Genomic DNA, 26857 nt, shown 5'->3' on the forward strand with positions numbered 1-26857 from the left:
CTTTTTCAATACTTTGTCTATAGATAGACATGTGGTAGTTTTGTATTGCATGAAAGCCATACCTATGTTGGGTTTGTTTGAAATTCATGAGGGAACCTAGAGTTGGTTGATTAAAAATGGATTTATCGTCTTTGGGTGTTCATTGGACTATTTGTGGCGTGAAATAGCATGTTGTTGTTGAAATATAGAAAAGCCCTAATTTATATGTGTCATGATGAATTAAAAGAGGGAGAAAAACCCTAACTTAATGTTTATGATTTAATTTGCATAATTAGTTTGGAAGGTTATGGAAGGAATGGAATTGATTTTGGGAAAATGAGAAAAGTGTTTTTGGAATAAGTGGTGGAACATATTGATTTGGAAAATTATGAAAGTTGATTCTGAAAGTGAAGAATGGAACTTTAACTCTATGTGAGTCATAGAAAATAAATATGGAAATTGGATTGTTGTATCATGCGTGTCGAGTGTACACATTTGGGGGAATAAATTGTAACTACCATGCTTGGGTTGTTAATGGGTTTGTGATCTCATGATAATTGAGTCTGTTAATAGATGTACAATATATTTGCATCTGGAGGTTTTGTCTTTGGTCATCGGTGGAGGATGACATGGTTGTGTTGAATTGTCGTGTATGCATTATACCATTGTTAATGGAACATCGTATGTGATGAATTATTGAGATACATTATATATGTATGCTTGCTTGGGAAGAGGTAGTTATGTGTTCATATACTTTAACACATTGTTTGTATCCGGATGGTTTATGTATATGTGTTATACATGTTGGTTGTGCCTTGTTGCATTTGGTTGGTGGTGTTATACCCTGCGCTAATAATCAGAGGTACCGTGACCTTCCAGCTAGCGCCTGGAGAACTGTCTGCGCTAATAATCGAAGGTACCATACCCCTCCAGCAAGCGCCTGGTAAACTAGCTTGTTGTTGTAAAAGGTATATTGTTGGCTTACTACGCACATAGCTAGTAGAGCGAAGTTGGTTGTAGTTATTTCCGTATATCTTTGGCTTACTAAACACATAGCTAGTAGAGCAAAGTGGGATTGTTGTTATTTCGTTGTAACTGAAAATATCATGGATTTTGATTGGTTACAGTTCGGAGGACCGAGTTACTCCATTGGTAGGTTGTATACATGTTGGTGGGTTGTAAATTTATATTTTTACAAAGATATGCATGTATAGTTATGATAGTAATGGAAACGAACAAAAATGTCTTTTTGTCTTTTGGAAAGTGTGGAGGAGAACGTATGTTTTAAAGATAAACATGTTTGAAAAGGTACATCTGAGTATGTATAGGAAATGGGAGAAAGTGTCGGGCTTAGTGTGATTACTTCCTAAGTATTTGTTAATGTTATGACAGATTGGGAACGGGGGTTAATGAAAGGAAAAAAGGAAAGACAAACCACTTGTAGCGTTGAATGAAACGGTTGTTTTCGAGAAAAGTTCATACATATATATTTTGTATAAACTGTCACATTACTATTCTAGTATGAGAATGAGTGTTCATGATCATAGCTATCTGTAAGTTGTTATTGTTGAGGATCATGTTGAGTTCCTTACTGGACTATATGTTCATCCCACGCTGTTGAATCTTTTTCAGGTATTAAGCAGGTTGAGCTGCAAGTTTGGGATCTACTTGTTTACTGGCCACGGGGCCTCAGTTATGTTGGCGGAATGCCATTGTTGTAAAAGGGTTACACCCTTCTTCTTGTACCTTAAGTGATGTAAGCCCAAGGGCAATTTATTAAGTATGTTCATGTAATATTTACTTTGCATACGAATGAGAGTATCGTTAACCACTTCTACGGATTGAATATATGAGTGTATTTCCGCATGTTATCCTTGTAATTGAATTGAGCTAATGAATTTGGTAATGACTTCGAGTAATAAAAAGTGGGGCGTTACAGAAGCACTGAAAACTGAAACACCAGCGTCTGAATGGCGTGGTAAAAGGCAGGGTTTTAAATTCAAGAAAGGCAAGCATAACCCATTGAACAAGAAACAGAATACGGGGTCAACAACTAGCCCCAGCCAAGGGAGTGGTGTCATACCACCCTGTTCTGAGTGTGGCAAGAAGCACAAAGGGGTCTGTTACAAAATATCTGGAGCCTGTTACAAGTGTGGCAAGGTGGGCCACATGGTTAAAGATTGCCCCTCTGCTCCACAAGCTAGTAGTAAAGCTACACCAAGCGTGGCAGTATCAACTGTTGCACCAAAACCGAACCCCAAAACTACCGGGAAAGAGCCTATGAGGCAGGGCCGAGTGTTCGCCCTAGTACCGGGAGACGTGCAAAATACCGAGACCATTGTGTCAGGTATTCTCTCTATCTGTACTCAAAATGCTTATGTACTGATTGATTCGGGGTCTACGCATTCATATGTGTCGCATGCTTTTTCGCGAAAACTGAATAGACCATTAGAACCCATGAATTATCTGTTAGCTGTATCATCACCCATTGGGGGATTTATGACCTGTGCATATATGTACCCTACTTGTGAAATTATTGTTGGAGATGCACATTTGTTTATTGACTTACTACCTCTGAACATTGATCATTTTGACGTAATATTGGGAATGGACTGGTTAACGAAATACCATGCTATCATAGACTGTGTAACGAAACAAGTAGTTTTCCGTCCACCGGGTTTACCCAAATTTGTGTTTAATTGGGTTGGAGTAGTACCTCCTCCGTATTTGATTTCATCTGTGAAAGCTGTTAAATTGATTACAAAGGGGTGTAGGGGATATCTATATTCTGTATTGACTGTATCTACTGATGATAATGCTAACGTGAACAGTATTCCTATAGTCAGAGAATTCCCAGATGTTTTCCCAGATAATCTGCCAAGAGATTTGACTGACAGAGAGATTGAATTTATCATTGATGTGATTCCGGGGAACGCAGCCAGTATCTAAAGCTCTTTACTGAATGGTTCCAACTGAACTAAAAGAATTGAAAGTGCAACTACAAGAACTACTGGATAAGAAGTTCATTAGGCCTAGCACTTTGCCATGGGGCGCTCCTGTTTTATTTGTGAAGAAGAAAGACGGCTCACTGAGACTGTGTATTGACTACCGTGAACTGAACAAGGTAACTGTGAAAAATAAGTACCCGTATTGATGACTTATTTGATTAGTTACAGGATGCTCAAGTGTTCTCTAAGATCGACCTCAGATCAGGATACCATCAGTTGAAAGTTAAACCAGAAGACATTGACAAAACTACTTTTCGAACGAGGTATGGACATTACGAATTTTTAGTTATGCCTTTCGGAGTTACCAATGCACCTACTGCATTATGGACCTCATGAACAGAATCTTTAAACCATACCTTGATGACTTTATTGTTGTATTCATTGATGACATACTGATTTACTCCCAAAGTATAGAAGAACATGAACATCATCTGAGACTTGCCCTACAGACCCTAAGAGAACAGAAACTTTATGCTAAACTGTCTAAATGTGAATTTTGGCTCGATCATGTTATGTTTCTAGGGCATGTTGTTAGCAAAGATGGAATTTCTGTTGATCCACAGAAAATTGAAGCTGTAGTAAACTGGCCTAGACCAACAAATGTAACAGAAGTCCGAAGCTTTTTGGGTTTGACTGGATATTACAGAAGATTTGTCAAAGATTTCTCTAAAATTGCCTTACCGTTGACTCAGTTAACTCAGAAGGGGATATCGTTTGACTAGACTGACCAAAGGGAATCAGCATTCCAAGAATTAAAAACTCAACTTGTGACTGCACCGGTTCTTACCTTACCTACAGGTACGGATGGTTTTACTGTATGTAGTGATGCTTCTCATAAGGGTTTGGGATGTGTTTTAATGCAGAATGGGAGAGTTATTGCTTATGCTTCCCGACAACTGAGACCGCATGAAAAGAACTACCCGACCCATGATCTGGAACTTGCTGCAGTAGTATTTGCACTGAAAATCTGGCGTCACTATCTGTATGGGGCGACATGTGAAGTATATACTGACCACAAGAGTTTAAAATATTTCTTCACATAGAAAGAACTGAACATGAGACAGCGGAGATGGCTAGAATTGATTAAAGACTATGACTTACAGATTTTGTACCATCCGAGAAAAGCCAATACCGTTGCCGATGCACTGAGCCGGAAATCGATTAGAAATTTAGCCTGTTTGCTTACCGGGCAGAAGAAATTGCTTTGTGACTTTGAAAAAATCTGAAATTGAAATCGTTTTACGAGAACAAAGTGGAACCTTAGTTGCTATTTCTGCTCAACCAGCATTGATTGAAGAGATTAAAGAGAAACAACAATCGGATGACTTCTTGAAGAGGATCATCGAAGAAAGGGAAACTAAACCCAGACCGGGTTTCAAATTTGAAAATAATATGCTGAAATTTCAAGAAAGATTGTGTGTACCAAATGATACTGAATTGAAAAGAAGAGTTCTGCAAGAGGGCCACAATTCAAAATTTTCTATCCATCTAGGGAATACGAAAATGTATCAAGATCTGAAACTGAATTTCTGGTGGTCGGGAATGAAGAAAGAAATTGTTGATTTTGTATCGAAATGTCTCCATTGCCAACAAGTCAAAGCCGAACATCAACGACCCGCAGGCTTATTGCAGCCCTTACCGATACCGGAGTGGAAATGGGAGCATATCACCATGGATTTTATTGTGGGATTGCCTCGCTTCAGTAAAGGTATGGACTCAATTTGGGTTATCATTGATAGATTGACTAAATCTGCTAACTTCTTACCTGTTAAGACAATTTATAATGCGGACAAATTGGCTATACTCTATATTGATGAAATTATTAAACTGCATGGAGTGCCTGTGTCCATTGTTTCTGACAGGGATTCGAAGTTTACATCGAGATTTTGGCAAAGCTAACAGACTGCATTGGGTACTGAATTGAGACTGAGTAGTGCTTATCATCCTCAGACCGATGGCCAGTCAGAAAGAACCATCCAGACTCTAGAGGATTTACTGAGAATGTGTGTCCTTGATTTTCAGGGAAACTGGGAAAGCCATTTGCCCTTAGCTGAATTCGCCTACAACAACAGCTATCATTCAAGTATTGGTATGGCGCCTTTCGAGGCATTGTATGGCAGAAAACATAGATCTCCGATTTGCTGGGCAGAAGTTGGAGATGGGCCTTTGCTTGGGCCCGAGATTGTATATGAAACGACTAAGAAAGTGAAACTGATACAACAGAGACTGAAAACCGCACAGAGTAGACAGAAAAGTTATGCTGATGTCAGAAGACGGAATAGAGAATATGAAGTAGGTGATCACGTGTTTATGAAAGTGACACCGATGAAAGGCTAGACTCGTTTTGGAGTCAAAGGCAAATTAGCGCCGAGATACGTCGGACCATATGAGATTATTGAGAAAATCAATCCAGTGGCGTATCAGGTTGCGCTTCCTCCTGAAATGGAGCATATGCACAACGTCTTCCACATTTCTATGTTGAGGGACTACCTCCGGGATCCTTTCCATGTGATAGAGCCTACTCGTGTAGTGCTGAGTGATAACTACACTTACGAGGAACGGCCTATTCAGATTGTAAACAGACGGATCAAGAAATTGAGAAACAAAGAGATCCTGTTAGTGAAAGTTGACTGGCAAAATCATGGTGGCGTGTATGCCACTTGGGAAAGGGAAGATGACATGGCTAAAAGATATCCTGAACTGTTTTCACTGAACCCTGTTTTCTTCCAGAATGAAGGTAACTCGAGTTTAGAGGACTAAACTCTTTTTAAAGAGGGGAGACTGTAACAACCCTCGTCACTGTTTACCGAATAACCACTGATTACCGTTAAACTGAAACTGATTATGATTGATAAGTGAACTGAATAAACTACTGAACTGACTGACTGAAATTGAAACTGAATTGACTGAGTATACCTATTTAATTGTAATTCTATTTGTTTGGTTATTTAAGTATCTGTTCAGTTTTTATGTTTAAATTGCGAATTGAAGGCCTTATCGGCGGCCGAATCTGAAATTGATTGATATTCTATGATCGTTAGAATTAATGTGAATTTATGGCATATTTATCTGAAAACTGATTTGGTATGATTAAATTAGAGTAATTAAGCCAAATTAAAAGAGTTGGACTTATTTACCATTAGGCCATTGAATGGACCACTACCTAATATCTTTTGAGCCTTATTACACTTAGGCACACATTTGTTCAGCCACATTTGAGAAGCAAAACCGACTGAGAGAGAGAGGTAGAGGAACTTAGCTTCATCTTGAATTTTGGTTTCAAATTTGAAGGAATTGAAGAATTGAGTGCATATTTGAGCCTCCATACCTCTAATTCAAGACCTAAGGTAGTGTTATTACCCTCTTGTTTGTGAATTGAACTTGCTCTTACATGATTCATGTCAATTTAGTGGATTAAGTCAAGAATTGGTTCCTTAATGTTGAATTGGAGCTCATTCCATGCATGCATGTTTGAATTGTTGAATTTTAAGTTGTTTTCATGACAAATTGTCACATGCATGCTCATAGTTATGTTAAGTCCATGTTTTCATCTTGTTTTTGTAAGAGTTAGCTCATTAGAGCATGAAATTGAAGCTTTGAAATGGTTTAAATTCATGCATGTTTGCATGTTCTTCATATTCATAAAAATTGGTTTGAATTGAGTCGTTTGAAACACCCTTGGGCTTTGATTTTACAAATTGAGCTTTGAATCATGTTAAAGTAGGAGTTTTGATGTGTTTTCTGAAAAATTGGCCCAAGAGGATCGAATTTATGGTTTAAAAACTTGGTTTTGAGCTTGAGGTTCAAATCTGGAATTTCCAGAATTTGGACTCACGCTCGAGCGGGGTGACTGACGCTCGAGCGTGGAATTCGTGCTCCCAGTACTTTGCATTGTTTTGAAGTCCGCTCGAGTGGAATAATTGACGCTCGAGCGGGTGTCGAGCGCCCAATCGAGCGTGATTTTCACCTATCCAGTACTTTTGACTGTTTTGCAGAACACTCGAGCGGGTAAGTATACGCTCGAGCAGAAACCTTTGTTTGCATGTCCGCTCGAGCGGAGTAACCTACGCTCGAGCGTGACCCTTGTTTTCTGAAAATTCTGAAAATATTTTTAAAGTGCATCTTTGTATCCTCATCTCATCCTAGGCATTATTAGGCCTAGTTTAAGGCATCTTAATGAGGATATAGATGTAGAACACATCAAGGCAAATTAGGGATTAAGTTATTATCTTTCCCAACTGTGTAGCTTAGTGTGTGTTCAATCTGTAACTGTGTAGGGTTGGCGACTGGGGACGCGTTCTAGCTTACTGTAGCCCAGAACTCTGTGAGTAACAACTGTGCAAAGATATGTTCAAAATTATTATCTTCTGAACAATTGAACTGTACTGCTTTCTAAACTGTTACTGTTAATTGAATGAATGTATGTCCTATATTCTGAACTGTATTGTGGCATCCTTAGCAACTACTGTTTACTGTTACTGTTACAGAGATCTCTGTCGGTTCCTTTGTTGGAACCACTACTGTTACTGATTGATGGCCATAATTTACTATTCGGTCTTTTAAGACCTCCTGTTTACTGTACTGTTATGCTAATGGATGTACCACATATGACTGTATCGACTGAACGACTGAAGTATTGATTTAATGAACTGTTTTCATTACTGTAAGGACATTCATTCTTGACCCCTTTACGCATTGCGTTATTCACTGGGCTTTACCTCACTGCTTATATATATATGTAGGTGTACAAGCACCTGACCGCAGCTAGAAGCGTTGGGATAAACTCCAGTTTTGTCGAGCCAACCTATCTGCCTCAATGCGAGATTCCGAGCCTGTCAAGCTACGGCTTAGGGGTGTTTTTAATTTCCCTGTCTGTCTCTGTATCGGTTTTGTACGACTGTATGGACTGTTACGGTACTGTTTAATAGGGATTAGGTCCCTGAACTGAATGATTGTATATATGTACATACTGTTTTGTTCATATATACTGTTTTGTCTGACTGTATATATTTGAATGAAAAGTCTTTTTGCATACAGACTATCACAACTCATTGGACATTGTTTATTTACTGTATTGGCTTCCGCCAGCCCCTGTACTCTGTATTACTGTATTACTATTAAGCAGGCCTTCGGTAATCTCGGATTACTGGCCGGTTACGGTGCTAAACCCATAGGGGCGTGTTTGGGTCGTGACAAAATCAAACAAATTTTCTACACTCAAATTATAATTCCAAAACTCACAAACTCAAAATACAACTCTATTCTCAAATCATATTTAAAAAAACCCTACCAAACGCTACCTTGAGTTTTCTCTGGCTTTTTTCATAAATTTCTCTGGCTTTGTTAACAGAGAATTGAAATTTCTCTGGGTTTTCAAATTTTCTTTGTTTTGACCAAATTTTATGGCCTTGCTTGATTTGCTTTTGAGAGAGTAATTTTGAAGAAATTTTTTTTAAAAAATTTGTTTGGTTTAGTGATTTTGGAAAAAAAAAAAAAAAAATCAAAATCACTTTCTCTCTCCTACATATCAATCAATTACTTTTTCTCTCTTCTCTCTCCTTCTCAATCACTTTTTCTCTCACACACATCTATTCAATTATAACAAAATATCAAATCATCTCAAACTCTCATACTCCAAAACTATTTCCAAAATATACAACCAAACAAACTAAAAAATTTCTAAACTCTCTCCTCAATTTTTTTTTTTAAATTTATCTTCCAAAACCAAACCAAACACACCCTATGTGTTTATAAAATTTCTCTACAAATATGGCCAGAGAAATTTTATTGGCCACTTCTCACAAGCATAATAACAAACACCTTCAGTGCATAATCAAACAAACTAGGAATATACAAATCTCATTGTCAATTTCTTTGATAAGTTGGAATATACAATCTAAAAAACAACCAAGTTGGTATATATATATATATGAACATAACTAGCAACAAATGAATACCCAATTAGGAGAAACCACAGCACTATTTGGTTCATGGAAAATGAAGTACATTGACAACCTACCTTATATGGATCTGATGCGAATAGATAACTTCTTCTTCTTTCATACGTTGTGCTTCGTCCATTCTCGCCTCATGATCGAACACCGACCTTCCACGCCCGTCAAACCCATCGCAGGTGAGAGCTGGTTGTCAGCATGACAAATCAGTAGAGAGAGAAAAAGAAAACTCCGCTTTTATGGATGAACACGATGAGCTCCAAGTCGTTAAGCTCAAACAAGAGATTCATCGATACGATCTTTCAAACAAAAAGTTCGTCGGAGGTGGCAGTAGAGAGGTAGCGACGTCAAAAGAAACAGAGGCCGAAATGAGAGAGAGAGGAGAAGAGGAGACAGAAGTAACAACAAAAATGAGAGAGAGAGAAAGAGAGAGAGAATAAGTGCGACATATAAGATGGGTGAGGGACCTTAGCCATCACAAAATAATATTGTAGATCTCTCCTATTATTAAAAATGAGAGAAATGAGAGAGAGATTTTAGACTAATTTTTTCAAAAGTAAAATTCCTATCTATTTTTCTATACAACAATAAAATTATCAAAACTATTAGTTGAAATACATTTATGAAATCATTAAAAATTATAAATTAACTTAATAATTGATTAATAAAAGGATCATATGTCATGTGATTAAAAATTTTAAGAAATAAAATATAATTTTCAAAACGATGTGAAACAATTAATATTTTAAATAAGTTTTGAAAATATATTCATAATTTACCCTAACTTTAATATATCTCTTACAAGTATTCCCACCTTTTACTAGCATTTTCCAATTTTACAAAAATACTTTTAATTGTCACCATTTTCAAGACCAAGAGACAGGCTATTTTCCTCCAACATTGACTCAAAAAAAAAAAAAAAAAAAAAAAAAAACAAGATAAGGACGCGTTTGGATCCACCGAAATGCGAACACAAGATAAAGACGCGTTTGGATCCACCGAAATGAGAACACAACTTTAACACTCTCTCTGCTCTCCTCTCCTCTCCTCTCCTTCCCTCTTCTCTAAATTCTTCTCACTCTCTCTCTAAATTCTTCTCACTCTCTCTCTAGTTCCTCTCTAGCAATATGGGGATTTCATGGAGTAGCACCAACAGAAGAAGAAACAACAACAATAACAATTACTACCAAAACCCTCATCACAACTCACTCATCACTTCCTCATCTTCTTCTTCCTCATACTCTTACCCTCCTGATCCTTACTCTCCTCCTCTTCCCCACCCTTACCCACCTCCACCACCCCCAATTTACTCTCCCTACTACTACTCCAATGCCTACACTACTTGCAATTACTCTAATCCTATGATGGGTAGGCCCAATTGCCCCAATTTCACTCCTTACTACCCTTTTCCCAACAATGGGTGGGTTGGGATCCGACCCGCTCCGTTTATGGCTCCGGCTCCGGCTCCGCCGTATGTGGACCACCAGCAGGCCAAGAAGGTTAGGAATGGTGTGAATGTGCATAAGGATACGTTGAAGCTTGAGGTTGATGAGATGAACCCAGATCACCATTTGGTCTCGTTTGTTTTCGATGCATTGCTTGAGGGGTGGTATGAATTTTGTGTACCCCTATATGTATTATAGATGTATGATGAATTTGTGTATTTGTTTATATTGGCCAAGTTGTTTGTTTTCTTTGTGTTGAATCTTTGTTATGTGTGGGTTTGGTTGGAAGATATTGATTGATTGATTGATTGATTGTTTTAGCTGTTTTTTTGAGCTGGGTTCTATGAAGTAGAAATGCTATATGGGCTTTGATTTAGGACGATTGTTTGCACACAAAAAAAAAAAAGAAAAAAAAAAAGGGTTAATCTTGGAACTAGCAAGTGTGCTAATCAAGTAAGGGATTGCTGAGAAATTGTTCCGGGAAACAGAAATTTGATGGGGAAACTAGACTCTGATTAATTCCAATTTATTACATTACTTGTATCTCTGACTGGGTTGATTGTAGGTAGAAATGGGCTTGTAACAGGAGTTGGACTAACTGTTGAATTTGATATCTCAATTATCGAGCATATGAGCAGTCTAAAACTTAATTGTTGATAGACCAACCATATATGCTGTTAATATTGTTTGTGATGTACTTGTGTATTTGTATGGGTGAATTCCACCCAAGGATGGAACGTTGGTTTGAGTACTCGCTCAAAGTGCTAGAGTGAATTGAGATAACCTGCGAACATTCCTCCAGAGAGAGAGAGGGAGAGAGCAGATTAGGGCTTGGTGTACTTTGTGAGTGGAGAAGATAAAGGTTGTGTTTGGAACGATTTCCAAAACATAATTCTACCCACACATTCTAACTTCATGTTTGGATACGGCTTTCAAACTGTATTTCCACAACACAGAGAAAACATTGTAGAAAACTGTGTCTCAGGCGTGATTTTCAATTTTTTTTTTTTCAAATTTGGCCTAACCGGACGTCCCACCGGTCGTCCGGCTGGTTGACCGGAATAGTGCAAATTTTTTTTTTTTGGCAATTGACTCATGTTAATTTTTATTTATTCAAAAGAAATATTTTCCGAATTTTTAAAATTCTTTTGTGAGATTTAATAGAATTTTAAGTTGTGTATTTGGTTATGAGTTGTAAGTTTTTGTATAAAATATCATATGTCATATCAAAAATTTCCCACTCAATTCAAAACTCATTTCAAAACTCTTTCACCAAACAAATTTTTCACACTTAAATCATAATTTCAAAACTCACAAACTCAAAATACAACTCTTACTCTCAAATCATATTTAGAAAGCTCTACCAAACGGAGCCAAAGTTTCTTCCTTAGTGTTGATTCCCTCTATTTGTAGTTGCTCCTCTTGGTTTGCTCTTCAAGGCACATTTGTGAAACAATCTATTATTCAGCATATTTGGAAAGTAATCTGTTGCCTTGTTGCCCACGTGAGGTGTCCCCCTCTCTCTCTTTTAGCTTTACTTGAAGTCAGTTAACTTGGGCTTCTTCAAACTTCCCAACTCTAAGCTGACCCCAGAAGAGCCATTAGTAGACATACATAGTTGCTTAGTCAAGCCCTAGCCTGAAAATCCTTGCTTGTGTGTAACCTTCTAGTCCAGACCTCTTTCATCATTGTGTATGATATTTGCCCAGTCAAGCCTGCACTCCACATTGCCCTGCCTAACACTACATGTCTTGGGTCTGAATATATACTTGTGTTGGTTCCCAAAGTTGTGGCCTTTGTTTGGTGCAACTGGGCATAAGCCAATTCTAGGCCTATAATTGCCTAATTTATACCAGCTCTGTCCAGCCCACTTCCGCATTTTATTTTCCCTTTTTCATTATTCTGGGAAATTCAAGAGGGATGGCAACATTCATAGAGCTGATTGAGTAAGTCATCTAGGAAGATGGTCTACTTTTAGATTCCTTGCTAGGGTTTCTTCTGTAGCTTTCTTGTGAACAGCATTCTAGAGTATTTGATGGAACATTACAAGTGGAGAATTTCTTACCTTACGGTTATAGATGGTTGGATAAAACTTTGACTCTTCTTTTGGGTGAATATCAGTTATGGAAAGTCATTGACGGTTTTCTTCTGGTAAGATTGTAAGGGTTCTAGAAGCGAGCAGGCCAAGTTGGGTGTTTTGGTATGTTGTTAAGGGTATATCTTAATTGGGGTGCTTACATGTAGGTCCTAATAAGTGGACTTATTGTCCAATAGGTCTTGTGGGAAAAATTTGTCATAAAAAAAGTCACTAATTATAAGTTTTAGCGACAATTTATAAAAATCATGACAAAAGAAGTCACTAATTGTTAATTTTTAGCAACAAATATAAAAAATTGTCATAAAAAATTATTTTTAGCGACAATTTTACCAAGACTTATTTTCAATAGGACTTTATGGGAATTAAGTCCAACTATTAGGACCTATTGGTAGTTTACCCATCTTATAATTTTGGTGCATTCTTTGTTTGAGGGCATGATAATTTATGGAAACAATTTGAGATGTTTACATATTTCCAGCATATCTTCTCTAGACATGACCATTGCATACGAAAATTACTGAACTTAACTTGGAAGTACCAAAGAATATGGCTGTACATGTGACTCTTATTGCCAGCATTGTATCATTTTTTCCATGATGAGCATTTGTGTGCTTATTGAAGAGTTCTATGTTACTTTTTTTTGTCACAATCAATCTATATCTGTCAACCATAAAGTAATTTTAAGGGTCCAAACCCAACTTGTTTTGCATACTATGTGTCTTTGTTGAATTGAAACAATAAGACTAGAGAACTAAATACCTTGCTGAAATGGATTGTTTTACAATGAAACTATTTGCTTTGTGGGACACTCTATTAGGGATAGGAGTGAACTAAAAATTGCCTCATGTGCAAGTGTTAAGGATCAGAGAGTCCAAATCTGACACCCTTATCTTGAGAAACAAACGGGCCTAAGTTTAGTCGAAATGCAAATATTGAGATAAGTGCATGGAAAATATTGTTGGACAAGTTTAGAAAGTAAGACATACGTAAGAAGGTGTGCAGGCCACTACATGCATCTAAGAAGTACGGACCTATGAAGCATGGGTATAGGTACGAGTACTAGTACTGGTACGATACAGGTATGTTGATACAGTAAAAATTTTAAAAAAATAAGGTACATGTACAATTTTGTACGCTTGTAAATAAATAAATAAATAAATAATTTAGATGATGCAAAAATTAATTAAATGGTTTAATTTGTTAAGGTCCAACCTATAACTAACATTCAATGTCAAAAGTAAAGGTATAAATCAAAATTAAATGTCAATATATTAAATAACTTACAAACCATAATTTAATTTTAAAATCATGCTAAGTATAAAACAAAAAATAAAAAGAAAGTCTAGTTAAAGGAATTTTTTATTTTTATGGTAGAAGAAAATATTGTTTCAATTGAGGTACGGTACAGTTTGGATGTATACTAGGTACGTTTGGGTACACCAAAAATTAAGGAAAAAAAAAAATTTGAGTACGTATTTTATGTACCCGGTACATATGCAGAAGTATCATACGCCGGTAAGTACCCGTGCCATACGACATGTTTTTCAAAGTACCCATGCTTCATAGGTATGGACACTTCTAAGAAATGGCCAGTTTTGTGTCAGACATGTTTTACACACTGACACCTTGTGGACATGCTTAGATGCATGTGGAGGTGCCAGTAATTTGAAATTAAGTTATGATATTTTGGACACTTTGTCAGCAAATCTCTAGTGCTCCCTAAGACAACTGAAAATGTCCAAAATTTCTTTCTCCATAAAGCTTGACATTCTAGGCAACTGCAAGTCGAGCATGCCATGGCCACTTTTCAATAAATAACAGAAATGCAATTGTTAAGTCAAAGATGAAGTAAGAGTGTCGTAATATACGTAATACAATAGTTACATATGAACTTGTTGAGCTTCATATTATATGTTATGGAATTCTTAATATAGAGGTTTAGTCAAAGTTTCATGTCAAAGTTACATGATTTATGTTTATATGAAAGTTATATCTATATATTGCTATGCCCTCTCAGTATTCGTGTCTGTGCTCTATTGTTCTAAGGTTTGTGGCGTCATTGTGTCTGTGTCGCAAAGGTTGTCATGGATCTCTGTGTGATTGGGTCGTCATGCATTCCTGCATGTGATTTAAGGAACTTGAGAATAATCATAATCTTGTATGTCTTTAGACAATATTTTTAATAACCATTTTTTGCATTCTTTGCATTATTCTATAATGCCTAGAAATATGTAATGTATCAAATATCTTAAGATATGAATGCAATTCAAATTCTATCTTCCTTCTTATGGTATTACAGGACATGTTGGAGTTTTGTTTTTTTATTTTTAACAAGGCATCTTTAGTCTTGAGTTTCAACTTTCAACATGAATGTGCCCTAAGCGAGGCAATTCAAGAATTGGACCTTTTAAAATATTTTGTGACTGTGGCAACATAATAGATAGCCAAAGCACGGTTAACTTGTGCAGTTGGAGCAGTTAATGCTTCACAATATTATTTAATTGACTTATTTTATATTTGGCTTCAGAAAATCTTGCGGCTATAAAAGAAAAATGTTAATCGACCTATTTTATGTTTATCTTCAGAAAATCCCTGCGAAAGAAGGTTCTTACTTGTAAAAGAAAAATGTCTGGTTTCAGAAAATTCTGAATTTAGTAAAACTGAATTGCAGCATCCTCGAGTTTTTTAAGTGATGAATTGTACATTGATTTGACAGTTTCTCTTATTTAGAGGAATGTAAACACCCTCATAGGATGAATATATTAGTTTGAACTGGGAGAGACAACTGAACTTCACATAAAAATTGAACAAACAATTAAGTCTATGGACATAGAATCAACCACATAAAATATAGGTGGAGAAATCTAAGTGAAACTATATTTTTTATGATAGGCTCCACCACATGATATCTATGGCCAGTTCTGTGTCCATAGACCTGTTGTTCATAGATCGGTTCTGTGTCCGTAGACTTGTTAACCAAATTGTGGCTAGAGACTAAGGGCCGCATGTTGATTTTTTTGGTTACTAGTTTTTGAAGCATATTTATTTGATGTTTGGCTAAATGTGAATGATGCCTATTTTTTGTGCTTATGATAATTTCTTTTATTTTGTTTTTAATGGACAGCTTCACTATTTTTTACTTTGCCAAGGAAGAGCCCAATTGTAGATTGGTTCCACTATTTCCTGAAGTCTATATTCCCGTTAAAGTCCCGTTTCAGAAAGGACTAGGCCAAAGATTTCGTCAGCCTTCTAGAACTGGCATTGACTTCAGCTTCTTTGAATCAGACGATCTTTCCAAGCCATCTTCAGGAGATGTGTTTCCACTTGTTATCTGTGCTGAAACATACTTGCCTTATGTCCCTATAGAAGAATGTCTTGTTGATCCTCTGCCAAGTTCATCCCCGAACATGCAGATTACTGAAGCTGTTATAGAGAAGAACGATGAGAACACTCTTCATGTGAGAGTAATCAGGCAGATACTGTGGATTGATGGGGTTCGCTACGAGCTGCGTGAAATATATGGAATTGGAAACTCCGCTGCAGAAAGCTTCAAGGACGATGACCCAGGAAAAGCGTGCGTGATTTGCATGACTGAACCGAAGGATACAGCTGTCCTTCCATGCCGACATATGGTGAGAATTCATCTGAAACGTAGGTAGTGTTTGGTTCATTGGAATGAATGTGGATTAGAATGAAATGGTCATTCTTTAGTCTTGTTATATAATGACCATTCTTTTACAATGGTGAATGATGATTCCATCTGGAATGCATTTTTCTTAACTTTTTTAGTGAACCAAAAGTGAGAATGAACATTCTCATGGATGATCATTCCATTCTAGTTCATTCCAATGAACCAAATATAACATTAGTATATTTTCAGTGACAATTAAGATGTAGATGTCTACTGTCTAGTGAACAGTAATGATGCTTTTCATGGATTCTTACTGGATGACACAATAAGCCGTTGAGGGTGATAATGGGTTGGGCACAAAGCTTGTGGCTTTGAGCATATCTAACACGGATTGGTTTAAATCATGAAGTCTCAGGAGACAATTCTAAAGAAATTTAATTATGAGTCGTTCTTAAAGTTCACAAGATATTGAACTAATCTCTTGATGCATGTTTATTCATACAAACTAAGAAGAAAAGCTTCAATATATTCAAGTTCATTATTTTCTTTCGCTGCTCTCTCTCTCTCTCTCTCTCTCTCCTGTATTTAGTGAATCGTTCCAGTTTGTGACCATGACAAGCTCAACAACCGATCTGCTATTGCTGTTTTTCTCTTTATAAGACTTCAATTGCTTCTCTTCTGACTGTAGTATGTTGCATTTTGCAGTGTATGTGCAGTGAGTGTGCACAAGAATTGAGGCTTCAATCAAACAAGTGCCCGATATGCCGCCAACCTATTGAGGAACTCATAGAGATCAAGATCGATAGTGTTGATTAGTTAAAGGTTCCTTTCTTCATACCGAATCCAATTCTATGATACACTTGTTACCTTTTTTTTATAAATTAAAAAAAAAAAAATTACTAATTCTGTTATATAAGTGCTTTTAGTTCTGTTAGTGTTGTCTTCCATTCGTTTTTTGATCCTTCATCACATGGTGCTGTATATATATAAGCGTGCGAGGTGTCCTGTTGTTCTTGCCAAGGAATATGATCTTTGTCACCCAGTTAGTTGATTAAGGTTGTTTTTTTTCCTGCAAACCTCTCTTTGCATTGTGGAAGTTGAAATGTACTCTTTCCCATTTGCCGCCTCTAATTGATACTCAAAACGTTTGAAGTTCTCAAGAAATATATAATACCTAAATCAAGTGTTGAAACTCCCTTGCTTTCCCTTTATTCTTCTTGCTTACCTTAAGTTCTTCAATATGGATCTTTGATCCATAAAAAAGAAAAGAGAAGAAAAGTACCAAAAAGAGAAGAAAAGTAAAAAATAAAGATTGTGAGAATGGAAATTCGAAAAGCATGAAAAGAAGTCGTAACTCTTAAGCCTACAAAGGGTGGGTGAAAATTCTAGGCGTAAGGGAATACCTTTTCTTTTTAACCTCCTAGCAGCAGCCAAAAAGGGATGCTAGAAGAGAATATTTGCCATAGAACTTAACAAAAGCTGGACAAACTGAGAATCTCCTAGGTTAAAGTTTGAAATAAATAGTATTTTCAGATTTAGTTTAACCGGGGAATTTGTTTTCTCTGGTTCTTTGAAGTCTATGAATAGTATTTTCAGGCTTAGTTTAGCTGGAGAGTTGGTTTTCTCTGGTTTCTTTTTAAATCTAGAAATAGTATTTAAAAAAACTAGGCAAGTTTACAAGTATCTTAATTTCCTTTTTGATAGATGCTTATACAAGTATGTCTTAATAAAGTTGTTTTGAACTTTATTCCATGTGAATGTCGTCTCCAATTATTATTATTATTATTATTATTTGCCACATTGGGGATTGTTGTTAGTTGGCGGACCTCGGCGTTTACTGAAATGCTTAAATTATATGTATGACTAATGTTAAGACGTGCCTTATCCTTGCTCGAGGTTGTTACGGTCTACATCATTATTCACTTGTACTATTTGGTTGTCATTGTTCTTTTTTGTTTGCACTTTGGTCTTCTTTATGCCTAGCAGGAAGAATTTTCTCTGCTTTCCAGCATTCTATGTCATTTCATTTTCAAAGAGATGAGGAAAGATTTTAAGTATAGGTGCTGATAATGGCATAAAAGCTTGACATATTACAGTCATCCATCAATGTAAGTAACACTTTTCTTGCATATACACCATGCACAAATTGATCAAACTTTCATCATACTTCTATATATATATAGGCATTATATCTTTTCTAGTGGTAGCCTTTAATGGTATACTTGATGTTTGTGAGGCTTTGCATGAGATGTACACTTCTAGATATCCCATGGAATATTTTTGTTTTTTGTTTTTAGAATCATGATCTCTAGTTGTTCTAGGTAATCTAAGGACAAAATCCATACTGAGGACCTTCCAAGGTGTGTGTGGAACAGTCAAGGGTGTGTACAAACAAAGCGGTATTCTTTTCTTTGCCTTAGCCAATTAGCCAATTGACAATTGTGACATTGAGAGGCAATCACAGCAACATCCAGTTTCAAGGATGCCCACTAAAACCTATCCTCAACTCCCATATGTGTAGGCATTATATCTTTTCTGGTGGTAGCCTTTAGGGGTTGGTATATTTGATGTTTGTGAGGCACTGCATGAGATGTAAAGTTTGAGATGTCTCATGGGATTTCTTTTTCCTTCTTTTTTTTTTCTTTGTTAAATCATGGTCTCTAGTTGTTATTGTTGGATAGCTTGATATACATTGTTATGTCTATTTCCTAACAGCTTAAGCTTTTAAAATAATTGGAGACGTAACATGGTATCAGTGCTTAGGTTAAGATAAGTTTTGGATTTAAGTCTCTCTGTTAGCATTTCAAATTTTGTCCTTGTTTGGTTTTTTCTCCTATTTTGTTCTCTGTTTGTCTCTCGACATGCAAGACGAGATTGCACGTGAGAGAGGGTGTTGGATAGGTTGATATACATTGTTTTGCTTATTTCCTAATAACTAAATTTTTTTGGATAATTGGTGACTTGCCTATGTTTGGGGAGAGGGTTTTGTGGCTTTTTTTTGCTAAAATAGTCACAAAAAACAAAATAAGTTTTTTAGTCCAATAAGATAAAACATCACATCTAATCCATAATCATTACATTCTTTTTTTCACAAAAAAATAAAAAAAAGTCAAAAAAGTCAAAAGTCCTTCTCAAATCAGACTTTTTAATTTCAAGTTAAAATAATCAAAAAAAAATTAAAAAGTTAAAAATTTAACCCATTTCTCAAATGATGCTTAATAGTTATAGGGCAGATCGAGGACAAAATCTATGCAAGGTTTGTGTGGAACAAACAATTGTTTTCTACACCGGTATATCTGTAATCAGCTAGGACAATGGTCTTATCTGTACCAAAATATCGCGCTAATCCTCTAGCGTGCAATTTCCAAATTAAAAAAAAAAAAAAAAAAAAAAAAAAAAAAAAAAAAATTCTAGTTGAAGTGCAATGAATGCAATGCTTAGACCCTTTAAACATGTAATCATCTCAAAGCACAAAATCAGTATAGTCCCAACAGCTGTCATCCTGAATCTCTTAAAAAATGATGTCCAAATCAGGTTAATTGTATTCATCCTCCATCTTATAAAAAACCTGCATGAGATGTAAATTAGGTTAATTGTAATCTTTTAGACATCCCATGGAAATTAAATTGTCCATGGTTTATTCTAAGTGAGCCTCCGTTTCGAAAGTGGGTTGACTTTTTGTCTTTTTGACTTTTTTGGCTATTTTAGTCTGGGCTAAAAAGCTTGGTTTGGAAAGGGCTTTTTGGCTTTTTTTATTTTTTTTGTGAGAGAAGAGTATAATGATTATGGGTTGGATGTGATGTTTTGTTTGTTATGGCTAAAATAACCTATTTTATTTTTTGTGACTATTTTAACTCCAAAATCACTTGTCAAACACCACCTGCGATTGTTACATAATATTGTAACAACGAAAACTTGGGGGTGTAACTTATTTGTACTATGAGGGTGTGTTTGTTTAGACAGACTGGATAAAGGAGGATTGTAATCTATTGGACTATTAATTTTGGGATACGTTGTCCTCGAACTATTTGGTTGAACTAGATTTGTATTCTATGTTTGTTTAGTCATAGGATTAAATGTTTGGATTAGATTATTTTTAGTGAATTCAATGTTTGGTTTGACTGACTGAATAAAAATTAATGTTCAAAAAACTATTTTACCCTTGTAATTTATAATTTTTATTTGATATATAATTTTAAATTTGTAATCCATAATTTATAATTTAACAATACTAAAATTTTTTAATTTATAAGGTCATAATTTTTAATTTATTATGTAATATATAATTTTAAATTAACAATACTAAAAAAATAATTTTATATAATATATAAATTTAAATTTTTAACAACACTAAAAAAGTTATAAGGCCGTAATTTTTAATTAAATTAAATTTATAATTTATATTTTTTATTTAATATAAATTTTAAATTAACACTAAAAAAATAATTTATAAATGTTCAAAAAGTTATTTTATTTTTTTTCAATTGTTTATTAAGTAATAGGATGAGGGTAAAATAAACATTTTACACATTAATCTCATGAGATACCAATCTCATGAAAATAATCTCACCCTTCTCTTTAGAATACAATAATTCTTCATATATAAAAGACTAATAATCCTGAAAGACTATTAATCCAAAATAAATAAAAAAAAATTAAACTGAACAATAGACCATTATTTTGGTTGAATTGATAATCTAATCTCATAAAATAATCTTTCAAAACAACCACATCCTGAGAGATTTGACCCCTTGAAATGAACGTTGAGAGGTTTTGACAATGGTAAGTCCTATTCGTATGTGTCCTTGTGACGTAAATTTGAGTAACGAGAATTAGCTTCTCTCCCCGAAAGTCTAAGGGCTAAGTGCCTATCTAGAGTGTGTTTTATTGAACGGACTGAATAAAAGAGGATTAAAATTTATTGGACTTGAGTTCTGAGACTGTGAATTTTTCAGACTATTTGGTTAGATTGAATATGTATCCTATGTTTGTTTTTCCATGAGATTAGATATTTGAAAAGGACTATTTTTAGTGAATTCAATGTTTGGTTAGACAGACTGGATAGGACAAATGAGCAAAAGACTATTTTACTCTTTTTCAATTATTTACTAAATAATAGCAATATTAAACATATCTTTAATATTTTAATTATTTTTAGCTAGATTAAATAAAAATTTATTTTATTTTATTTTTTACACCATTAAATAAATTAATTTTTTTAAATTAAATAAATAAAATATCAATAAAAATATATGTTATTTTTTTAATTAAAATTTTAAATAAATTTGTTTTTAAAAATAATAATAATTAAACAATGAAATTAAATAAAATATCTATTAACATTTAAATAGTGAAATTAAATAAAATATAAACAAAATTTTAAAATAAAATATCAATAAAATATTTATAAAAAATTGTTTCAAAAAATTAAATAAATAAAACATCAATAAAAAGTTAAATAAAATTATTTTATTTTTAAATTGAGACATTTCAATTTTATTGAATTTTACTAAATATAATACATAATTAAATAGTAGAAGGTCAAAATGATTATTTTACCACCTAATCCCAACAGTAAATTGTCCTCCCAAAACTGTCACACACCCCCCCCGGGATAGTATAATCTCCCATACGGGGGATAAGGACTCCATGCCCGGCGGACTGAAAAAAAACAAACGATGAACTACTCACTCCTTCGGATAAGCAATCCGAATAGTGAATAATTTCCTCCTAATCTCTCCAATTATATTATATGCTGAAGCATTTTGCATTGGCTATGACCTTTATAAGTAGGCTCGAGTTATATGCAGGAATTTTGTGCACTAGGTATGACCCTCTACGTAATTAATTGGATATAGCACCTCACCAACTTATAACATTGGTTCGTTGCATGCAATTACCCACTTGAAATACAATTTTGTTATGTGTCTTAGTATATATGTCATACAAAACAATCACATTATAACATGGTGCCCTAGATGGGGAAAAAAAATTTACTTGAGATTATTGTCAGACATTCTTTCTTCAAATTTCACTATCAAAAAAAAAAAAAAGGTAGAATTGGTGACAAAAGATTTTGTCGCAAAAAGTCAATATTTTGTCGCCAAAAATATCCACGAAGAACAATGTGAATAGATTTCACGACGACTTTGTGTAGTTTCACCATGGAATGGCATAAGAGCTTTGGGGGCAAAATCATTGTTGCAAAAAGTGGTTGTCGAAATTTGACCTATGAGAAGAGGATGGAAGATGGAAGATGGAAGATGGAAGATGGAAGATGGAAGATGAAAAGATGTCACTCTCATTGTGCCAGCTTTCATTTGTTGCGTACCATTGTCAATGACAATCAGAACCTCATTGTTTTCAACATTTTGGTTTTGCAAATTTTGTTGCTGGATCACATGAATAAGTTGTACAAAGCTGGAAAACACAAAATACAAAAAAACAAAAACAAAAACAAAATTGCACGGGATGGCCAAGTGTCAAAGTTCATTGAAATTTTAGCTGAATTTGTCTTTATTTTTGCCAGCTTTTATTCACACTTTATTGTCTTTCTAAAACAATTGAGAGGGTAAAACTAAAAATGTAACAATATTTCTAAAAGTGCTAACTACTGAAGTAATAAGAGTAACTCTGGTGGCATTTGGTAATGTTTTAAGTAAAATAAAAAAAAAATTTAAAAAAAAAAAAAATATGTTTTTTGTGGTTGTTTTTTACAAAGAGTTCACTTGAAAAAAATGAAAAGCCTTTTTATTAGATGATCATGATACTTCCCAAAAAAGAAGCCGACGTCGACTATGATACACTGTTCAAAGGTGATGATGTATCGATTCCCGGGTGGATGGGTCGGACCGGCCCAGGTTCTCCAGAATCCGGCTCAGGAAGGCTGGCTCCGTCAGATGACCTGCAAGCAAGTTCAGGGGGGGAACGGGGTAGTCCCCCAGTGAACCCTCCGGTGCAAGAATTAGAAGAGCAGAGTATGAAAAGACTGTATATCGAGAGATCAAGAGAGAGAGCAACCTAACCTCCTTTTTCTTCCTCTTATCCTTGCTTATATCCTTTGGTCATCATTTTTCCTGTCTCTTGTGACGTGCTTTTTCCGCCGAAAGCCTGTGCCATAGCTTATCTTGTTTAGGGTGATGGAGGCTCTGTTCCGGCGGGGAGTGCTGTTGTAATAAATGCTGTGATGGGTTGCATTAATGGTGATGTGTTGTGATAATAACTCTGCAGATCTTTGTCTGCTGATGTGGCCCGTGTCCCACCTGCCGTGTGCCTAAATGCCGTTGGCCCTTCATGTCTAGGTGGCCTCCAGCTGTTCTGGGCCTTGTCATCCAAGCAACCGGGTTGTGCCATTGGCCCCAAGCACTGGGTTCGGGGTGGTTTACCGTGGGCCGTGTGCCTTGTGGGCCTATCCATGTCAGTAGTCCCCCATTTCCGAGTGCAGCTTTAGACCAACGAAGGGAATAGTGAGAAGGGAGAGAAGTGTGAAACGGGTGGAGAGGCCGACTGGAAGGTGGCCGAGCGGGAGAGGTCGGCCGTGAGGCGGGGCGACCACGAGGGTGGCCGAGCGGCAGGGGTCGACCGTGAGACGTGCCGATCATGAGGGTAGCCGAGCGGGAGGGGTCGGCCGTGAGGTGGGCCGACCACGAGGGTGGCCGAGCGGCAGGGGTCGACCGTGAGACGTGCCGATCATGAGGGTAGCCGAGCGGGAGGGGTCGGCCGTGAGGTGGGCCGACCACGAGGGTGGCCGAGCGGCGGGGGTCGACCGTGAGGTGTGCCGACCAGGGGGGCGTGGGGTTCTAAAATGTGCTGATGTGAAAATGGAAAAGACAGGGTAAGGGTAGGGGACAGTGCATCGTGGCCATACACGTGGCAGTGTCGTGGGGGAAGATGAAGCGTTGGGGCAGGAAATGAAGCGATAGGTCAGGGGGGGTTTTGAAAAAGGCGGTTTTGGCGGTTGATTTGAAAGGTTTTGAAACGGGTGAAAATTAATGTGGATCCGTGGAATACGGGCAAAACCGTAGGTTTTAGGTATAATGCGTTTTACCTACCGTGGGACAAGAACTCAAAATATCCAACTCTTGCACGGTGTGCGACATATCTGTGTAGCATTCTCTCAACTTTCTTGTGGTTGCGTCAGAAGTGTTTTGTGAGCAAGCCCTAGAAATGGCACAAGAAGGAGTAGTTAACGTGAGGGTAGACCCGTTGGGGGACGATGATGGGGAGGAGTTAGCAGCGCAGTACAGGGCAGAGGCATCGGACTTGATATTGGCCCCAAAGCCATTAAACCAGGTGGAGTCGGGGCAGTGGCACACTAAGGCGGACAGATCCACGCTCACGGTGGCGGATTTGGAGGCGATTAGGGGGCGATACCAGATTCCGGCGGAGGTAGATTTACGGTTGCCGACGTCAGAGGAAAGGCCGTCTATGGTGAAGCCAGGGGAGTTTTCCCTGTACGAGGAGGCGCTGAAAGGGGGGCTGAGGCTGCCATTGCCTCAAGTGGTGGTTGATGTGCTAAATCGCCTGGAGGTAGCGCCGGGGCAGTTGATGCCCAATGCGTGGAAGATTCTGATGGCTTGTGCGAGTGCGTGGCCTAAGGCGAATGGAGGAGAGGCCATGACGATCGACGAGTTCTTCTCATGTTACAAAGCGTCGGGGCAGCAAGAAACGTGGGTCACCCTACAAGCAGTGATGGGCAGGGGGTTGGTGGCGGGGCTGCCTACGTCGATCAAGGGGTGGCGGCCACGGTGGTTTTTCGTGTCAGTTAATGGGGGGATGGGGGTGCGCACCATGTGGAAGGTGCCAAATCGGTCGATGGAGTCTAGGCTAGGGGTGGTGGCGGAAGAGAGGGTGAAGAAAGTGAGGGAGTGGAGAGAGAGAGAGAAAGCCAGATGGGACGATCTTGTCCAGCCGTCAGCACTGTTTGAGGCGGGGTTGGGACCGCAGCCGAAAGGTGGAGACCTCGACCGGGGGGAGTTGGAAGAGAGGAGAAGAGCACAGGAGATGGAGGATCGAGCCATTATGGCCAAGGCCGCGAAGTTGATAGAGGCGCAGAGGGGCCGACCGGCTGAACCGCTCTCGCGGGAGAGGATCCGACCGCGCCCTAGGCCTTTGGGGGAAAAAGACTTGGGTAGCTTTGAGCCGCTTCCGCCGCCTGTAGACCCTATAAAGGAAAAGGCCAGAGGGGTTGTGACGGTCATGAAGAAAAAGAAGGAGAAGAAGAAGAGGGGGGCTCCAGAGGAGGCTGCAGAGGAGTCTGGGGCCAAGAGGGCGAAGGTGGCCCCAACGGATGCAGAGGAGTCTGCGGCAAAGGACGCCCCAGAGGAAGTGGAGATCATCCCAACGGTGGAGGTTGTGGAGGTGGGTCCACCAGTAGAAGCGGAGGCTGGGGTGGGGGAGGCGGCGCCGAGCGGGAGGGAACAGGTTCAGGGGAGGCCCGACCCCCAGGAAGGGGGGGTTCGTGTGGCCACGGCTATTTATCATGCGCGCGCGGTAGCTGGGAGGATGGAGGGAGAAGAAGGCCCAGCCAGGGCGGGAGCCGACCGCCTGGTGAGGATTGTGGACGAAGGAGCTCTGCGCGCGGCATCTGGGTACAGTGAGGCCGACCTGCTGAGGGGGTTATGCTCCGCCCAAATGGAGGTGACTACCTTAGCGGGGGCTCTTCTCAGGAAAGCTGGGGCCGCCAAGTTGAAGGCTGAGGAGGTCAGGGTCCAGCTGGCCAAGTTGAGGGAGGATAGTGCCGACTGGGAGACTGCCTATGCCGACCTGCCAGCAGTCAAGTTGGAACTGGAGGACACACGCCGTAAGGTTGTGTCACTGGAGTTCCAACTGGCTGGTGAGCACAAAAAATTGGAAGAGTCCGAGAAGGCCTGCGCGGTGGCGGTCGAGAGGCATGAGGAGGCTATGGCCAGCAATGAAGAGCTGGTCAGGCAGAAGGATGAAGCGGACTCCAGAATTGGAGACCTGCTGAAGGAGCTGGTGGAGGAGCGCACCAGAGCAGAGGAGGACAAGGGGAGGCTTCTGAGGGAATGGGAGATGGAGAAGGTGAAGATGGCGGCGGAGCTAGAGGGTCTGAGGAAGGGGATGGAAGAGGAGAGGATGACGGCAGCCGCTGGAAGGGTGGCTCTGCAAAGGGAGCTGGACGAGGAGAGGGCGAAGGCGGCGTCTGAAAAGGCGGCCTACCCTGATCTATGCGTCGCAGCAGTGGAGCAGTATAAAGGGTCCTCCGAATTTCAAATGGAGGTGGATGCTGCTGTCGCCAGGAGTCTGGCTGGTCAAGAGCCTGGGGGGTTGGGCCTGTCAAGGAAGACTGCTGGAGGTAGGACAGAATCAGAGGTGATTGAAAGCTTCCAGCAGTCCGACTGCTATAAGCATGAAATGGCCGAGTACTGGGACAGTGGTTGGAAAATGTTCAAGCGTAGAGCTGAGGAGCTGTTTCCAGACTTGGACCTGAGTAGCGTGACAATCGGCGAAGATGATGTGGCCCAGACCCCCCTGGACGAAGGCGTTGAAGAAGAGGATTTAGCATCCAGCGAGGAAGAGTAGCCAAGAAGAAGAAGAGCTGGGCGTGTTCTGTGGGGTTTGGTTAAGTGTATACATTGTAATTTTTGTGCATTGTTTTTTTTTTTTTTTTTTTTTTTTTTTTTACATTGTAATTCTATGAGTGAATGAATAAATACGTGAAGAGTTTGTTTAAGATGAATTTGTGTACGAATGTTATTTTGTGTCTGTTGGCAGCTGAC

The 26857-nt window shown here is 38.2% G+C and overlaps 1 protein-coding gene across 4 annotated transcripts; it reads left to right on the forward strand.

Annotated features, from left to right (window-relative positions):
* The first annotated feature begins 9911 nt into the window (after positions 1–9911).
* On the forward strand, positions 9912–18888 carry LOC114277557 (putative E3 ubiquitin-protein ligase LUL4). 4 transcript variants are annotated; one of them, XR_014334982.1, is made up of 5 exons: positions 9912–10550; positions 15609–16116; positions 16821–16937; positions 18125–18223; positions 18437–18888. XR_014334982.1 is itself a non-coding variant. In XM_082877477.1 (4 exons), exons 1-3 carry the CDS (start codon positions 10069–10071, stop codon positions 16929–16931), a joined length of 1101 nt encoding a protein of 366 aa, XP_082733603.1. In that variant the 5' UTR covers positions 9952–10068; the 3' UTR covers positions 16932–16937; positions 18437–18888. The 4 variants fall into 4 exon arrangements, 2 of the variants coding, with proteins under 2 accessions (XP_028075253.2, XP_082733603.1); XR_014334983.1 differs by having other exon boundaries at positions 9952–10550; positions 18102–18223; XM_082877477.1 differs by lacking the exon at positions 18125–18223 and having other exon boundaries at positions 9952–10550.
* Positions 18889–26857: the final 7969 nt, after the last annotated feature.

This window comes from Camellia sinensis, chromosome 7 (assembly GCF_055761805.1).
Source record: "Camellia sinensis isolate YWXY chromosome 7, ASM5576180v1, whole genome shotgun sequence".
NCBI lineage: Eukaryota > Viridiplantae > Streptophyta > Magnoliopsida > Ericales > Theaceae > Camellia > Camellia sinensis.